The sequence below is a fragment of the Cibotium barometz genome, chromosome 11 (assembly GCF_041138505.1).
Source record: "Cibotium barometz isolate CiBa-2024 chromosome 11, ASM4113850v1, whole genome shotgun sequence".
NCBI lineage: Eukaryota > Viridiplantae > Streptophyta > Polypodiopsida > Cyatheales > Cibotiaceae > Cibotium > Cibotium barometz.
In genome coordinates, this window is record NC_141056.1 from 27,044,422 (window position 1) to 27,064,194 (window position 19,773).

Below are 19,773 nucleotides of genomic sequence, written 5' to 3' on the forward strand. Positions count from 1 at the left end.
AATTGGTATCAGAGCAGGCATTGGCTCCCAGGGCTACGCCGCTATAGCACCCTCCGATTCACGTTCTCCGATTGAGGTGAGCTTTCACGAGTGCTTGCAAGTCCCTATACTCTGAGGTTCTCACAAAAATTGCATCTGAGATCGTTTCGGGCTTTGTTTTTGCATTTCAAGTTCTGCACAGGTGTTTTCGTCAATTTGTGCAGAAATTTCGACAGTGTAGTTTTCTACAAAACAGGCATACATATTCTATTGTGGACCATGCTACATAGCACGAGTTGTTTTCTATTCAGTCTTTGCTTCATTACAGGTAGCTTTTGCATCAGTTTCAGTCACTGGCCATGGCTGATAACAACAATGATGTATTTCGCATGTTGTCTGCTGCTCTGCTGATTGGATGGAGACAGCAACTACCCACTTTGGGCATACATGATGCAGCATGTTTTGGTTGCAAAAGGAGTGTGGAACATTGTGCAGGGTATGGATGTACGTCCAAGTTCTGTGGATGTAGGATCTGTTGAGGATGTTGCAGGTTCTAGCAGCTCTACTGTTGCTGCTGTTTTACCCACTGCTGCTGAACAAGCTCGTTGGGATGTATGGTAAAGATGCGTAGGCTCATGCCTTGATTGCACTTTCTGTCAAACGTAACATCACCCCACATATTTGTTCAGCTAAAACAGCAAAACAGGCTTGGGATATTCTAGCTGGTTTGTATGCAGGTCGTAACGAAGCAAAAATCTCTTACCTGCGTAAAGAGCTAGAATCGAAGATTATGCATGACATGAATGTTTTTCTTGCTGAGATTAAAGATCTCAAGGAACAGTTGATTTCTGCAGGTGAGATTATTCCTGATCATTCTCTTGTGCAGACTGTTCTTGATGCTTTAACTGAGTCATATCAGACTTTTGCTTCCACGTGGAGACTTGTTACTGAGGACAGACCTGATGTTGTCAAGTATGATACTTTAGTCAACAAGCTCTTGCAAGAAGCGCAGTTGAGGCAAAACGGGGCTAGGCAGCATGCAGTTGATCAAGCATTTATTGCTGCTCAGCAGAGAAGAAGTGGTAAGGCAGCCCCTTCCACTGTTTCTTCTCCTATTAATAGGTCTGCAACTTCTTCTCCTTCCACAGGTAGCAACAATAGGTCTGAGAAGTCTCTTGATAAAGGCAAGAAAAAGATCAGGTGCAAAGGCAACTGATCATGTCATTAAGAATTGCCCTAAGCTAAAGGCTAAAGAGGCAAAAAAGAAAGAGTCAAATGCAGCCACAATAGCGGATGCTTCTACAAATGCAGATTCTGCAAATGTTGTGCAGGATACAGAATGGGCATTTAGCGTGTATTGCCAATTTGACCCATCTGTACATGATGCATGTTTGGTAGTTTCTGTTGACTCTGATGTATGATATTTTGACAGTGGTGCTACAAAGCACATTACCTCGCATCATGATATGTTCACTTATCTTGAGGCTGTCCCTAATGGGAATACTGTCACATGTGCCAATAATGCTTCTTACCCAGTGAAGGGCATTGGTAAAATTATGCTTACTGCTGCAAATGGCAGCTCTTTCACACTTTCAGATGCTTTGTATGTGCCAGGGATAAAGAAGAATCTATTGTCTGTCTCTGCGCTTGCTAGACTTGGACTTGTATAGTCAAATTTGTGGATGACAGATGTACTATTCATGATTTGACTTCTGGTGATACGATTATTGTATCTGGCACCTTGTTTCGTGGGCTGTATAGGCTCAATTCTTATGACAAGTGTGTGGAAGATTCATCAAATGTAGTTTCTGATGAAAAGGCAGTTTCAGATGCAAACTATGGCATGCTCGTTTTGGTCATCTGAACTTTGCTAGTTTGCTACGTTTGCAGAAATTTGATATGGTTGCTTCATTGCCCCCTCTTGAGGCACCATTGAAACATGTTTGTGAAGGCTGTATTTTGGGCAAAATGCAGCATACTGCGTATGCAAAGGATGGTTCTGTGCGGGCCACTCGCAAATTGCAACTTGTACATAGTGATGTATATGGGCCTATGCAAACTCTGTCATTTGCTAAACACTTGTACTTTGTGACTTTCATTGATGATTACTCAAGGAATGCATGGGTATATCCACTGAAGGCAAAGTTCGAAGTGTTTTTGTGCTTTAAACAGTTTTTGCTTATGGTTGAAAATGTATCCAATTGTACTGTGGGCACCCTCCGTTCTGATCGAGCGGGGGAGTACATGTCTAAAGAGTTTGATGCATTTCTGGCTAGTCGTGGGATAAAACACCAATGTCCAGTGTTGTATACCCCTCAGCAAAATGGTGTTGCTGAGAGGAAAAACAGGTCACTTATGGAGATGGCATGATGTATGGTCATTGCCACATGCAATTTGGCTTGAGGCTGTCATGTGTGCTGCATATGTACTCAACACGTGTCCCACTAAGGCCTTGCGGTCTGTTACTCCATACGAAGCTTGGCATGGCAGGAAGCCTTCTATTGGTCACTTGCATGTCTTTGGTTACTTGGCCTATGCTTTAGTGCCTGTGCAACAACGTAGAAAATTAGATGATAAGGCTGTCAAATGCATTTTTGTTGGTTACAGTGCTTGCTGAGAGCAAGGGTTACAGATTGTATCATCCGCAGTCAAAGCGTATCTTGATTAGTCAAATGTTGTTTTTGTGGAAGATGCTGTGCAGCCTTTGTTATCATGTACCAGAGACAGGTGTGAGCTCACGGGATGTATTTGATACGTTGTTGCCTCTCTTTACAGGTGGGAATTCAAATGTAAGTCCTAATGAGGTAAATATTCAGCCTATGCAGATTTCAAACGATGTCATAGATCAGCCTATTTCTGATGCAGATTTACAGGATGTAATTCATGAGGATAGGGCTGAAAATGAGCAGGCTAGAGGTATGCCTAAATGGCTGGTGCAAACCTTGCATGATAGTAAAATTGATGCACCTATGACTAGTCGTACTCGTTCAGGATTTTAGCATGCCTCTTATGCATCAGATTGTTATGCTTTGGCTGTGTCTAGTATGTGTGAAGAGGTAGAACCTCTTTCATTTAATGAGGCACAAAAATCATAAAATTGGTTAGCTGCAATGCAAAGTGAATATGATGCTATAATGAAGAATGGTACATGGTCTTTGTGTGATTTGCCTATTGGTAAAAAGGCCATTGGATGTAAGTGGGTTTTTAAGTTGAAACGAAAGCCCGATGGCAGTGTTGATCGCTATAAGGCTAGACTTGTTGCAAAGGGTTATGCTCAAGAAAAGGGCATTGATTTTGATGAGACCTTTGCTCCCACTTGTCGTATGACTACCATTCGTAGCATTTGTGCATTGGTAGCTCATAATGGTTGGAATGTACATCAATTGGACATAAAGAGTGCGTTCTTAAATGGAGATTTGCATGAGGAGGTGTATGTATCGCAGCCTCGTGGTTTTGTTCAAAGAGGGTAGGAAAACAAAGTGTGCAGGTTGAAAAAGGCTTTGTATGGTTTAAAGCAAGCTCCACGAGCTTGGTATGAAAAGATACATGCATATTTGACTGCACATGGTTTTCAAAATAGTCCAACAGAAAGCACTTTGTATGTTAAATGTGTGGATGATGTACATCTAATCATTGCTCTCTATGTTGATGACATGCTGCTCACAGAACGACCAAATGAGAGTCATAGCTGATTTTAAGGCTAATTTGAATACCTCTTTTGAGATGTCAGATTTGGGGCATTTGCATCATTATTTGGGGATACAATTTAAACAGTGTGATAGAGGTATTGCTTTGTGTCAGACAAAGTATATTGAGACATTGTTGTGGAGATTTGGCCTTGAAGACTGCAAGCCTATTGCTACTCCAATGGAGACAGGTTTGAAGTTGAGTCTTCATGATGCTGGAGATCACTTTGACGTCACACTCTATCAGACAGCTGTTGGTTGCCTCATTTATGTATGCATTACGAGGCCGGACATTCAGTTTGCAGTCTCACAAGTGAGTAGGTTTATGCATAGCACAGGGTCTCAGCATTGGAAGGCAGTTAAACGCATCTTTCGCTACTTGAGTGGCACCATACATCTTGGGTTGTTTTATCCCGAGGGGGGATCATTGCCGCTAGATTTACATGCTTTTTCAAACTCAGATTGGGCTTATTGCTATGACACAAGAGTGTCCACAAGTGGTTTTTGTTTCATGCTCGGTAGCTCATGCATATCTTGGTTGAGCAAGAAGCAACCTACTGTGGCCACTTCTAGTTGTGAAGCTGAGTACAGGAGGGCAGCTTTCACAGCAGCTACAGTTGAGTGTGTGTGGCTCAAACGGCTTATGGTGGCTGACTTGGGTGTTGGACATGCCACCTCTATCTACACTGACAGTCAGAGCGCATTGGCAGTTGCAAGAAACCCAGTTTTTCATGCTCGCACAAAGCACATTGAGGTGCATTATCACTATGTCAGGGAGAGACTCTTAGCAGGAGAGATTAGCTTGGCCTATGTGCCAATATAGGACAACCTCGTCGATCTTTTCACAAAGGCGCTTCCTCGTGAGAAGTTTGAAGCTTTCCGCAAAGCTTTTGGGCTTGCTCCCCTTTGTGGACTGATCTACTTCGGGCATGGCACTTCCCTATACATAAGTGCCAGCTCTCGTTTTCACACCATCACTCCCAGGGGGGATTTGTTGCCATATATATAGGTAGTGATGTGTGTGAACACACTTAGGACCGCCGGGGTACTTTTTCCCTCTTTAGGAGGTTTTTTCCCCGGCTTGTATATACACCCATCATTCTAGGGCTAACTTATCTTTTGTACATTGACACAATCTAATACACTTTGTGTTGTGTGCATTCTTGCTTCTTCTTCTCCAAGCTTTGTGTGCTTTTCTGCAACCCTAATTCCAACAGATGTCTTGATACGACATTCTTGAATGCTATAATTAGATACTACATATCTAATTAGTCTCCAAACTATTTTATAAAACAAAAGACCACATTAAATAAGTAGGCAGTTTAAGTAGACTCACATTTATTAATCTCCTCCATCCATGCCATAACTCAATGATCGCCGTCCCACACATACATCTTTTTGCTCATGAATTCTCGCTCTATGCTTTTGATCATATTCTTGAACTCCTCGTTTTTCAATCACCAGATGTCATCCCATGCAATAACATCATCTTAAGTCACTTCTCTAACAACAGGATTATGGGATGAGGAGATGGAGAAAATGAACCTGCATCCATCGGCAACACAGCCATTCGTATAAAATTCCCTTGCCAACTTCTTGTACCTAAACTGCACTCTTCGTATAGAGGGGTTAGGTACAAGTCTACACAAGGGAATAGACGGCAAAGGAGTGGATTTCACCACCTGCAATGCACACACACACACACACACGTTATGCTTGGTAATCCAAAAGATACCTTATGTAAGATTTGATAAAAAGTGGTTAACAATTACCTTCACTCTATTAAGACTGTCTTGTAGGAGTTCTAATCGCAAGCGAGTTGTAGCAGTCACCATGAAACCCTCTTCATTCTTGCCTTCTTTTTCAATTCCCTCATCCACCTCTCATGCTTCCTTAGTTTCTTTAGAAGCACCTTTCTTCGAAGACTTAGCAACTTGACTTGGATTCCTTCGAGGAGGACTCCAATCATCATCTTCCTCTTGCACTTTCTTCCTCTTCTTGGTACTTGTCACTTCTTGGCTTTGTTGCCTGGCAGGTGTGCTCTTTACATGTTTTGCATGCTTTGGATGTGGGGTTTCCTTTGATGTGTTGTAGCAATCTAAACACATCGACATATACAAGACAGATTTCTCTTAAAAAATCACTAAAAAAAAGAGCATAATTGGAAAGGTGGAGAGAGATAAAATAAGACTTACACAATCTCTAGCTGGCCACACAATGATATATCCTTTGGTTTAATTTAACTTGTTAATATCACCATGGAAAAGGAAGAGGAACTTTTCCCACTTCAACATCTTCCATCGATACACCAACATGATCATGCAAGCAAAGCAATTCCATGGACAGTATCCACGGCGGGGTCTACATGCAAAATGGTCCCAGCAGCTACCTTAGTATCACTGAACGTCAAGGATACTTGTGTCCCTCTTTGGAATTGGGGAGACAGCATGAGGAGTAACACGAGAAGAAGGAGAATGAACAAGGAAGAAAGAGTCCTAAAAGATATAAGAAAGCAAAAGATAAAAATAGATCAAAAAAGCAATAGATATAAATAGAGGTGATATAAATAGAGGGATAGATATAAATAGAGAAAAAAAGATTAAATTAAAAAATTAGGGTTTTGAAAGAAAAGAAAGAAGGAACAAACAAAGAAGAGAAGAAACAATGAAGAAAAAAGAGGAGAGGAAAAGGTATAGAGAGAGGAAGAAAAGAGAGTGAAGAAAGAGTTGGTGAGAGAGAGAGAGAGAGAGAGAGAGAGAGAGAGAGAGAGAGAGAGAGAGAGAGAGAGAGAGAGAGAGAGAGAGAGAGAGGAGCTATCTTGAGAGCTTTCTTTTTAGGATTTAGGGAGGTAGAGAATCTCTGAGAGAGAGAGAGAGGACAAGGGTGTGTGAGAGTTTTGTTTTTAAAAAGAAAGGAAAGGAATGTTTTGCTATTAGGAGGAAAGGAGAAGAAGAAGGCCTTTTGGTTTTAAGGGGGGGAAAGAAAAAGCGTTTTGCTTTTAAGAAGAGGGAAAGGAAAAGAAAAAGGCATTTTGTTTTAGGGAGGGGGAGAAAGCTTCCGTGTTGGGGGAGAGAGAGCGCGTTTTGTTTTTTGGGGGGGGGAGAGAGAGCACGTTTTGTTTTGGGGGAGGAAGAGAGCGTGTTTTGTTTTGGGGGGGAGAGAGAGCACGTTTTGTTTTTGGGGGGGGGGGAAGAAATCACGTTTTGTTTTGGGGGGGTGGGCTTGCCCACTAAGGGCAACGGTCGCCCTTGGTGGTTGGCGAGCTTGCTCACTAAGGGCGACGGTCGCCCTTAGTGGGCAAGCTTTCCTACTAAGGGCGACGGGCCCACTAAGGGTGACGGTCGCCCTTAGTGGGAAAGCCCCACTAAGGGTGACGTCGCCCTTAGTGGGCAAGTCTTTAGTGAGGCTTGCCCACTAAGGGCGAAACTTGCCCACTAAGGGTGACGGTCACCCTTAGTGGGAAATCCCAAAACAAAACAAAACGCATCTCCCCTCAACGCGGCAGCTTTCTTTCCCTCTAAAACAAAACACGCCTTTCTTTTCCTCTCCCCCTCCTTAAAAGCAAAACACAACTACTAACTCACTCAACCTAAATAGAAATTGTGGCTAAACCTAAAGGAGAGACCTTTATTATTATAATGATAACAATGACCATGATGATGATGATAGACATGTTCAGATGTTGCATTTTGAATCTTTTCAAATTCTACCATGCATTGTTGGGAAATACAAGGATGTACTCTTTATTTGAAATAAAAATGGATGGAATCATAAAAGAGATGATAAAAAGGTGAAAACTTAAATTAGGATCATGACAGAGATATAGAAGTTATGCAATCATTATATGAGAGGTAGTTATGGAATAATCTTATATAGTAGTTAGTTATGAAATGATCATTATATATGAGTTAGTTATGGAATAATCATTATATAGAAGTTAGTTATGGAATAATCATTAAATGAGAGGTAGTTATGCATGCATTTATTGTATAGTATAATTATTGAAAATGAATTTTAGATTTTGTGTATTAATGACATTATTTATAATGATCATTTTTATAAAATGGGTATAATTTTTTAAAAAAAATTAATATTTATAGAATTCATGTTTAGACTTTGAATTCGTCGTCATTAGTTTGTTGTATGTTTGTGAGATGATTTTTTGAGAGCTTGTGTGTTTCTGAGTTGGTTTTCTGAGAGCTTTTCTTGCCATGGAGAGCACTGCTTTTCACATTTTTGTGGGAGGTTTGGAGAGTGATCCTATTGTTAGAACTATATAGGGTCATTATTATATTACTAAAGCTTATGATTTTGATGGAATATTATGTCCTCACTCTGGATTGAAAGTTTTTGCAATCAAACCACAAGATGATGGGTAGAACATCTTATACCTATCCAGTTAGCTAGATCCGCTAGGAGAGGAACCATGTTATATCTTTGATAAAGATATAACAACAGAATACCTTGTTATTCCAATAATAGAAGAGTCAAGTAACACTACAACAAGCACCCCAAAAGAATTCATTATTGACCTTATAATAGGAGATTCTCCCATAGGTACACCACTTTAGAAGAGTGTGGTCAAATACTTATTGTCTGAGGAATCTCATGCTGGTGTTCTTCGTAGATTGTTATTAGCAAGCACACATATTGAGAAAGTAGAAGAGATTTCTCAAATCTATAATGGTAATGTGGCTTTTGAGTTGCCGAATAATGTAAGTGATCCTTTAGCCTCTCCAATGCAAGGAATGGAGCAAGCACATGATGGCCATTGCTGGGTGAAGCCTGCAGAGAGTCATGTGAAGTTTTCTCAAGTTATACGAAAGAGTTCTTGTGGAGGCTTATTTGAGTGCACTTATGCCTTATGTGAAAGTAGAACTATGAACGGCACACCGAATACAACATCATGGATTGGTAAGCTTATTGTCTTGGCTTAATTTCAATAAACTTTGATTTATAAGACTATTTATTGGAACTTTGTAATTTTTCACATAATAGGCAAGCTCACACAGAAACTTCCCTCTTTGGGCTTAACAACGGATGGATATGGGGATCACTAGCTTGTTTCTACTGCTGCTGCAAGAACAAACCTGTATATATAGAAGAATGTGTAGTGCTACGGTGTACTATTGTATGCCTGCTAATCCACATATGTCAAGATTGATGATACATCAAGGGAAACATTTGCATGAGGTACAAATGGGCACATCAAGAAAGGCATTGCAAAAGATAAGAGAACTTGTGCAAGAGGTCGTTTCAAAGGTTCCTACAAGTGGTCCAAGGAAGGTACAAATGGATATCACCAAACAACTCGTATTGGATGCAATTATCAGGAAGCATACGAAGAATGAATCAAATATTAGCAACGTGGAGTTTGTCACTATTATTAGAACACATGCATCCCCCAATTCAATGTCAAAGGTAATGTTCTTTCCATATTGATTCTAATTGTTTGGTAATTCTTGTGAATGAACGTTTACATAGTTTGTTAAGTGGTCCAATTCTCTTGTGGATTCAGGAGGATGGTGCGTGCTTCTAGGATCAACAGTCTAGTGCAAGGAGCAGAGTCAAGTATCCTAGAATTGAAGAGACAATGTGCTTTTGAGTTCTTCTATGGCCCAGTCGTTTTCTTGGGCAAGCTTTGCATGAGTTAGACCGATGTTATGTGTTTAAAATGTCAACCACAAGCCTGCATCAGGTTTAGATCTGGTGAACTATATGCGCCAAACAGGAGACACAATAATGAAGTTGATGGAGAAGGCCAAAACATCAAAAGCATTAAGTCCGTCGAGCACTAACAGATTGGTGGGAGAAGCAGTGATGAGTGGCACACCAATGCACGTGCAACCAAAATTTTTTGGTGATAACATTATTGTTAGCCGGTGCGTCAAAAACCCACATTTATAAATCTTGAGGAAGATAACTCATCATATCGTCCAGAGTATATCACAGAAAACCAGCCATGCAAGAAACAAGGTAGGAGATTAAGCTTTCAACCCACTATTCCTTTAACTACAGGTGGTCAAAAAAATGTAGAGGGAGAGACAACTGAAGCAAGGCTGTAGGAAATTTTGGAGAGTGACATACACGATTCAATGTGGACTATACATCGAACATCTCTACACAGCAAGGTAACTTGCTAAGGATGGTTAGGTGGCCAAGATGGAAAGTGCAAAAAAAAACATCAAGAACTGCGGCGGCGGGCAAGGTATTCCAGCTCCTTCTTTTTATGGTATGAGAGAATGGTCTGGGGGGCAAAGGTGTCAGTTCATGTAGTTTTGTAACAACAACGTGAATCATACTTGGAGAGTATGTAACACCATCTGTCAACAATCACTTGCTAGACCCTCGGTGGGATGAGGTACAAACCTGACTGTGGATGAGATTCGAGAATTGGAGGCTGGTGGGTTTGTTTTGCAAAAGGAACAATGCCAGGAAAAGCAAATGATGTAGGCCAATGATCAACAAGGTACAGAAGTGGCATATCACATATATGGCAGCCAACCGAATAGATTCGGCAATTTCAAGTACAACTACGGTCTTTGAGCATTTGGTCATTAAAGTTGGGTAGATGGAAGTGTTTGTAATTGAGACTGAGGAATCACTAGTGTGTAATGAAAAATACCGGGTGACTATGGGAAAGAATCCATCATGCATATGTCCCGATTTTTAAATCAGGGTAGGTGTGCTGGATGACCATATTATGCACACAAGCACCTTTACTTTGTATATTTGCGTATCTTTGGGTTAGCATGAACCATAATATGTTTATGCATCAACCTACTCTAAAGAAGGAGGACCTAATGAGAATGTTTAACAACAGGAGAACAATGTGAAAAGGACCTAGTAATGTTGATGACATTGTACTATAGTTTTGAAAAGATCCTTCATGTTGTAATAATAAAATGTCCGATGTCTCAATTCTCTAGTAAGGACTATTTACTTTTCATTTTTTAAAATGTTTTAGCAAGACAATTAATATGGTTATATGTCAATCCCTTGAATATGTTCATTCCATTCATCTACTTTTTAAAAAAAAAAGTGGATAGACATGCATCTACTTTTCTAAATTTAGGGAAAGCCATGCACGTACTTTTCTAAATTTAGGAAAAAGCCAAGCATCTACTTTTCTAAATTTAGTGGGTAACCATGTAAAGTAGCTTTTTGCTTTTTTCTTTTTGCTTTGTGAATCTATAAATTTAACCCCTGCCTCTTACTCTAATCCTCACTTCCAAACCTTGTTGCCTCCCTCTCCCACTTGTTGCCTCCCTCGCCCTCTCATTGTATTTCTCTCCCTCTCTATTGTTCTCTTCCTTACAATCCTCACGACCATAAATTATCTTTGTTAATCTCTAATGGATTCTTCTAATAGCCCTAGCTATACTTTGAAGGAAACCGTGGAAAGGGTTTACAAAGATTTAAGCAACAAAACTGGCGGAGCTGCAACAACAGAACATCTCAGAATCATGGCAGAGCCCCGCTATCTTTGGACAAAGGTGCTAGCAGATGAGCCTATTGATTTTGGAGATTTGTTCGTGTGGAATATGAAGATTGGAAGCGCCATCGGTATTTGGCGAAGTTTCGGATATATTACTGAAGAGACGGAGGAGCCCTTACGGGAGGAGTTAAAGAATAAAGTAGCCAAAAAAAGTGTATAGGTGTAGGATCCGTAGGTAGTTATAGTATGTTTTCAATTTTAAACAATGGTAGCCCATGTAATAACCTTTTTTTGGAATAAAGTGGTTTCAACTATAGATCGCCATGTCTTTTGTATTAATTGTGGGTTTGTTGTTGCTATGATTAATTATATCAAATTCTTGGTTTATTGTATGTTTGGAATAGCAGCATCATGTTCTTATCTCTCACTCTCTCTCTCTCGCTCTCTCTCACTCCCTCTTCCTCTCAAATAATTAGGCCATGATCCAATCATAATTGAAAAATTATTGATCTTAATAAATTTACATTTTTCATTGCTTCTTACACAAGGCATATTAGATAGCTTGTATGTATAAATCTTGAAATTATTCACCTTGTTAATTGTACTCACATGCAAAGATATGGCGTCACATGCAAAGGCTTTAAATGCTATGAAATCACGTGCAAAGGGCATGGATTACCATACACATATAATAACATCCATATGCAATAACATCCACATGTAATAACATCTGGATAAAGAGATTATGTATAGGGAGAATGGGACAAGGAGAGAGAGGGAGGGAGGGAGGGAGAGAGGGTGGGAGAGTGAAAGGGAGGGAAGAGAGACGGAGAGGGAAGAGGGTGGGAGAAGGAGAGAGAGGGAGGGAGGGAGAGAGAAGGAGAGAGAGAGAGGGTGGGAGAGTGAAATGGAGGGAAGAGAGAGGGAGAGGGAAGAGGTTGGGAGAAGGAGAGAGAGGGTAGTGCGGGCTGGGCAGTGGTGGGACAAGGAGAGAGAGAGAGAGAGAGAGGAAAGAGGGTTGGAGAAGGAGAGAAGGGAGGGTCGGAGAGCGAAAGGGAGGGAGAGAGAGGAGAGAGAGGGAGGGTGGGAGAAAGAAAGCAAGGGAGAGAGGAGAGAGAGGGAGGTTGGGAGAGATGAGAGAGAGGGAGGGAGGGTGGGAGAGAGAAAGGAAGGGAGAGAGGTGAGAGAGGGTGGTGGGCAGGAGAAAGAGAGAGAGGGAGGTGGGAGAGAGAGAGAGAGAGGGAGGGAGAGAGAGAGAGAGAGAGAGAGGGAGGGAGAGGAGAGAGGAGAGAGGGAAGAGGGTGGGAGAAGGAGAGGAGGGAGCAGGAAGGGAGAGAGAGAGGAGAGAGGGAGGGTGGGAGAGAGATAGGGAGAGAAGGAGAGGAGAGAGAAGGAGAGAGAAAGGGTGGGAGAGTGAAAGGGAGGGAAGAGAGAGGGGGAGGGGAGAGGAGGGGAGAAGGACAGAGAGGGTAGTATGGACTGGGCGGTGGTGGGACACGGAGAGAGAGAGAGAGAGAGGGAGGGTGACCTAGGCTGTGCTGGTGGGTGGTGGTAGGCAGAGATGGTTGTGGCAATAGTTAGAGAGAGATAGTTCAAGTAGAGAGAGAAGACAACCAAGAAAAGCTCCTTCCACCAAGCTCCTTCAAAAATCACTCTCACTATCATGGTGTATAACCCTATCTAATATGTGGGTTTTGCACCATGTGTAAATGTATGGGAGTTATAATAACACAAAATTGCATACTTTACCTTGACCTTGACCAACATGGCCCACAAAGCACTTCACACTTTATTGATACTACTTGCATACACACTCTTCCATCCATCACCCAACAAAGAATTGAGAATATCAATCCCAACCTAAAGTGGAGAATATTGGGCAATGCAATGATGCAAAAGTGCAACCAAGATACACATGTTTTCCGTACTTTTTTGATAACTTTTTCAAAACACATCTACCAACCCTAGTTGCTTGACCTCTATGTGGTTGTAGCTTAATTTTAAATGAGTTCAACCACTTTTCATTGCAAATTTTCTTGCCTCCCTAAAGTTGCATGATATCATGATGACCTTTTCAATTCATCCAATTTCCTCTTTAAAGTTGTTGATACAATTGGATTTTTGAAATTCATAGGTTAAGATAAGATTCTAAAAAACGTGTTTAAAATCATCCATTTTTACTTGAAGACTACACAAATATGCATTCCATGGGCACATAAGCTCACAAATGGTGTGCACTATCAACACTTGGTTCACATTCAAAATAAATTATAAAGCTAACCTAATGGATTTTACATTCTAATGTGGCAAATTTATATGATTTATAGTCAAGACAATATAATGATTAGTCTACTAAAGAATATAATGATTAGTCTACTGAAGACAATATAATGATTAGTTTTACATAGTATGGTAAAGTCATTCGCCAGTTTTATTGCGTGAGTTAATAACAAAGCACATTTTAAATGATAAAGAAGAAAACAAAAATGGATAACTAAAAAGATGCATGAGTGCATAATTCTGTAAGGAAATGTTGAACTCTCAATCACATGCCACTTCCACTTGAAAATAAGGGATAGGTTTTCCTCCTCCTCTTCCCCCTCCCCCCGCTCCCCATGCAGAAGAAAGCACACGACATTTGAGCGAAAGAATAAGCCATATCAAACCAAAGTTTTAATGTTAATTCAGGAAAATAAAAAGAAATAACTAGAGGAAGATTTTGTGAATATAGTTGATGTGCAAAGCTTTCTTCTTTCCATAGGATATTCTTCCTTGTTACAGACAATCACTTGAAGGTTAGAGAAGGTTTATAAAGACGTTGAAAATTGAGATAGTTTACTTGAATGGGATTTTTGGAAATCCAAATTGAAAATTTACTATAACATTTAGAGGGAAAAAAGTACAATGTTAGGATCAAACTCCTCATCAGTTTCCTCATATACTTAAGGTAACTCGGTTGCAATCCTTTAAATCTTATGGCTGCAGAGCTAGTGTAATCACACAAATTTCTTCAATCTTGAGACACACCGTTTTTCATATACAAGCATGGCTGGTTTATCATCAACAACTTTTTTGGCCTCCACAATGTGTTACTTTCACAAGCTTGTCAAGTTGTTTCTCAAATACTGTAGACTCTTTGAACACATATACTTCATGTAGAGAGAGCGAGCTTCGGAAATTTATTTCTTCTCTCTAATGCACAGTATCTCCCAAATTTCACATCCACACAGCAAAACAAGTCATCATCATGACTGCATAACGTGAAGAAATCAAATTTAAAATATTTATACAGAAAAAAAGAAAAAGGATAGTCTTGATGAAATAACAATCCATATGCTGAGATAGAAATCCGCGTCAGAAATAATTAGAGACCCAAAACGTAAACAATCCAACAACACAAAGAAAGTGGTGGTGCTAATGTTCCATGACAATGATATCACCAGAAGTGGTGATGGCTTTTATGGCGATTTTCTTCATGCTTGTGGTGATGGCCATGGCCATGGCCATGATGACTTTGGCCGCCGCCAAGGCTGGCAATGAGGTGCTCATCCTTCTTCTTCTCTTTGTGTTCATGGAAGGCGTATGCTGCCGAGCCCACAGCTGCTGCCCCTGCTATCTCTGCTTCAAGCTTGTGCCTGCCTGCGTGGGCTGGATCCACTTTGGCTTCATGTGCTTCATACTGCCATCAGGATCACAACACTCATCCACATCACACAACAAGAACCTCTAACCCTAAACATGACACACAGTAACCCTAGGTTTTCATACTACTTCGAAACACCGACCTTAAAACGATGCACATAAGAGGAATGACAACATCCATTAACATCAAGAAGGTAGAAACCCTAACCCTAAGAACGGTGCATGGCTTGCTATTGCAATAATTGACTACATCAAACTATTTAGACCCTCGGGATCTTAATATCCAACTACAAGTAACAATCAGAAACCATGACCTTGGGCCGTAGGAAAAGTCAGAAAACTCATTCGCCATTGAGAAAACGTAAACCCTAACCCTAGATTCAAGACACCCTAGAAGAAGGGGAAGAACATACCAGAGCAAATGCTCCCGCAGCCACTGCGCCCGCTTCTGCGGCGTGCTCGTTTCGGGCATGACGATGCTGGTCGGCGATGGCGTGATTCAACTGCTGCTGCCGGTAAGGATCAAAGGAGGGGGCGCCGTATGGAGCCGGCTGAATGGCGTAGTTGTAAGGGTCGGGGGCGCCATGGCCGTAAGGCAGAGGTGCTGGTGGGGGGTACGCGGAGGGAGGAGGGGGATAGTAAACGGCAGGAGCGCCGGCATAGCCATGGTGTCCATGATGCTGCTGCTCTTCATGGTGGTGGCCATGGTGATGGTGGTGATGGTGTCCCATAACTGAGGCAGAGTGATTGATTGATTAAGCGAGAAAGAGGCGATTAAACTGAGGCAGAGTGATTGATTAAGCGAGAAAGAAGCGATTAAACTGAGGCAGAGTGATTGATTAAGCTGAGGCAGAGTGAGTGATTGATTAAGCGAGAAAGAAGACAACGAAGCGAGAAAGAAGACAACGAAGCGAGGATTATAAGATTATGAGCAGCTTTGTAACTTTCACAAGTTCGAACTTCGGATGTTAACGCCATTGTAGCAGCTCGGACCGGGTCGGCAGAAAACACGTCAAAGACTAAACTTGGGACGTTTTCACGCGTGACACCGTTATTGGGGACCACATGCATAAGAATTAAGAACAACTTTGATACGACGACATATATAGGTAGGCGGATGCCCTTGCATCCCCATTTCACCTTCCTACGGTTTCTGTGCATAGGGTGGCATCTCTTCGAACTAGCGTTTGTCCCAACTGTAGGCACCTTAGCATTATCGTACTACGGAGTACACACACGTCTACTCTTCATTATACCTGGAGTACACACCCTAGGTGCTCTTTTACTTCATTAAAACCTGTGAGAGAAAATTGACAATGTGTGGAATATCTTACAAGTGGATTGGTCAGAATCCTTGTGTTCGCCCATGAATAGGCTCATGACTTCAAGCATCCCACTGCTTGTTGGTGATGGCTTTACCTGTGGTAGCAAAGAGGGTAGCAAGGATGCAAAAACGGTGTTGTCATGGATTAATAAACTTGATAATTTTTTTTCTCAGGAAGAATTATCTGAGAAAGACAAAGCCAAGTGTGCTGCAAATCATTTGGTCATTGTGATGGAATGCAATCAAGTAAGGACGTGAAAGACCTAGGACTTGGAAAGAATTCCAAAAGCTCATCAAAAAGAAATTTTTGCCACCTCAATACAAAGCAAGAGCACGTCAACAATGGGATATGCTTCGTCAACTTGACAAAGAGACTGTACAACTATATGTGGCCAAATTTTGGCAAGTTCTCATCCAACTCCAAGCCATTGAACGAGTGAGAACAATGGAGCAAAAACACAAATTCATTGCTAGATTAAAGCCAACTCTTTGAGCGGAGATCAATATGTTCCAACCTCATTGTCTCTTCATAGCAATCTCTTTAGCTTATAATTGTGAGCGAAAGAATGGAGTACCAAAGGACAACAAACCACCACAGGATTCTCAATGACATGCTAACAAATTTAGACCACCCCCACAGGATTCTCAATGACATGCTAACAAATTTAGAAAGTTTATTAAATTTGACAGGTACACTAATGATACCAAGGGTATTGCTTCAAACAAAAATAACAATCGTGGTGCCAACAATAACAATAACAATCGTGGTGCCAACAACAACAACAAAAACAACAACAACAAGAACGATGACGCAAAGAAGAAACAAGATTTTGTACCTCGAGTGGTAATGACATGTTACAATTCTCGACAAAAAGAACACCCAATTGCCTGGAGAAGAAGAAGAAGTGAATAATTACACAAGTCAATTCATGATTGATGGTGAAGCAGATCCAGAGGATGGCAACTTCTCTCCCGAGCAAGAGGGTAATTTCGAAAACGAAGATCTCTCATATGATCCAGGTATGTCTAAACCTATTGAAAAGCAATTTTCACTTCATATGCTTTAAAAAACAAAAGGACAAATTAAGGGCAAGGAAGTGAATATATTACATGATGATGGTAGTATGCATGACTTTATTTCCAAAAAAACTTGTGCATGCTCTTAAATTGAATGCCACTCCTTTAAAATATAAAATCAAAACTGCTTTTCAAGGAACAACGTATAATTGCACAAAGGAAGTGAAAGAATAACATCATACGAATGCTAGGGGGTGCAACTAGAAAGGTGCGGGCTTGAGAGCATAACCCTCACATTGATTATGATTCTCATGTCATATCTTTTGTATTCAATGGTGAGAATGTATGCTTAAAAGAATTAAGGGAATCTAGTGAATGTGCACTCCTTAGCCATACCCAAGCTAAGCAAGCTATAAGGATAAAGGAAAAGATTTATCTAGTCATGGATTAATGAGGTTTCTGCCTCTAAAACAATTTCCAAGGACACCTTGCACCAACCATTCATCTCACAATTTTCGGATTATTTTATGAATGAGCTACCTCCTGGATTATTTAATTCTAAACTGGAAGACCATTGGACAGACATTATCCCTGGTACTATTCCTCCTTGTAGGGCTCCTTAGGGAGTAAGTTTTCTAGAGCAAAAAGAGATCCAATCTCAAATAGAGAACCTACTTGATAGGAAACTTATTAGGCCTAGTTATAGAGTACCTATTCTTCTTGTCAAAAAGAAGAATGGAAGGTTTCACATGTGTATTGACTACCAAGCTTTAAATAAGAATACTTTCAAGAATATATATCCTATTCCACATGGGATGATCTCTTTAGATAAGTTGAGAGGAGCCAAAGTATTTTCCAAGATTGACCTTAAGTCAGTGACCTTAAGTCAGGCTATCATCAGGCTAGAACGGCTGAAGAAGATGTTTATAAGATAGCTTTTTGCATGCAAACGGGTCATTATGAGTTTTTAGCAATGTCTTTTAGACTTACTAATGCACCGGCTACATTTAATCGCATGGTAAACCGTATATTCTTGAAGCACCAAAATTTTATAGTTGTTTTCTTTGATGACATCTTAGTTTTTGACAAAGACGAAGATGAACACAAGAAACATCTAGAGATATTATTCAATCTTTTGAAAGAAAATTAACTCTATGCCAACCCAGACACGAGTGAATTCTTTCAAAAAGAAATTAAATACCTTGGATATATCGTGTCTGTAAAAGGAATTTGTGTCGATCCTAAAAAGATAGAGACCATTAGATCATGGCCTAGACCAAAGGATATTCATGAGTTAAAATCTTTTTATGTTCTTACTATAGAAGATTTGTGAAAAAGTTTGCTTATAAAGCACATCACTTGAGTGAATTGTTGAAAAAGACTAAGTTTTTCTTTGGACTAACATGCATGAAAAATCTTTTAATGCACTTAAGAACACACTTACCCATGCACCTGTATTAACACTAGCAGATTTCCTTAGACCATTCTTTATGGTAGTGTGACTGATGCTAGTGGAGATGGTATTGGTGTTGTGCTTATGCAAGATAATCGCCCAATTTCTTTTGAAAGTAAAAAATTGAATCCATCTGAGCTTAAATATAGCACCTATGATAAAGAGTTAATTGTTGTTGTTCATGCATTAAAAATGTGGAAACATTATCTTATGGGCTCTGAGTTTATCATTAAAACAAATTAACAAAGTATCAAACACTTGCTTTCTCAATCTTTAATATCAAATAACATATTAAAAGGGAATCTTTCATTCAAAATTTCTAGCCAGCTATTCAATATACATCTGGTCTTGAAAGTGTTATGTGGCTAATGCTTTGAGTAGGAGACCTACCATTAATAATATATCTACTATTGAAGGCATCTCTTTTGATAACATGAAGAGAATATATGAAAATGAATCTAATTTTTTTGACGTATATAACAAGTTGAAAGATAATGACTGGTTACCATATCCCGATTATTCTTTTACGGTTTTCTTTTCTTCCAAAAGAGATTATGCATTACTAAACTATTTAGGCAAACTATGATTCAAGAATCTCATCAACCTCCTTTCGTTGGTCATAGAGGAGCATCATCTACTTTGAAAATAGTTACGAGAGATTTCTTTTGGCCTACTATGCATAAAAATGTAGCTAAGTTTGTTTCTAAATGTGTTGTTTGCCCCAAAAGATCAAGAGTCGTAAAGGAAAGAAGTTTTGTTTGTTTATGTCTTTTCCTATTCCTAACACGCCACACTTTACGAGCATGTGGGGGGACCAAACTTTGCGCCCCCACCCCACATGCTCGCAAAGTTTGGTCGCCATTGAATAATGTTCGCAAAGCCAAATAGCACCCCCTCTTCCCCATGACATTGTACCCACATCGTATGATGGTGACCAAACTTTACGAGCATGTGGGGGGGGACATAAAGTTTGGTCACCATCGAACGATCTTCGCAAAGTCAAGTAGCGCCCCCTCTTCCCGATGCCATCGTAGCCACATCGTCCGATGGTGACCAAACTTTGCGAGCATGTGGGGGGGGGACGCATGTGGGGTGGGGTCCCCCCCACAGCAAAGTTTGGTTCTTGGACCAAAATTTGTGTCCTTGGACCATTGAGGGTTCAGTCATACCATTGGGGACTTGCTATTACTTGCCAAAGCTCCATATTGAGAAAGCCCCTTGATTTTCCCCTCCG

The 19,773-nt window shown here is 40.5% G+C and overlaps 1 protein-coding gene across 1 annotated transcript; it reads right to left on the reverse strand.

The window, feature by feature from the left end:
• Positions 1 to 14,420: 14,420 nt before the first annotated feature.
• LOC147633980 (uncharacterized) lies at positions 14,421 to 15,688 on the reverse strand. The gene is made up of 2 exons (XM_086805061.1): positions 15,159 to 15,688; positions 14,421 to 14,782 (listed from the first exon to the last, which is right to left on the reverse strand). The coding sequence occupies exons 1-2, from the start codon at positions 15,474 to 15,476 to the stop codon at positions 14,540 to 14,542; spliced, it is 561 nt and encodes a 186-aa protein (XP_086661187.1). The 5' UTR covers positions 15,477 to 15,688; the 3' UTR covers positions 14,421 to 14,539.
• Between the last annotated feature and the right edge of the window lie 4,085 nt (positions 15,689 to 19,773).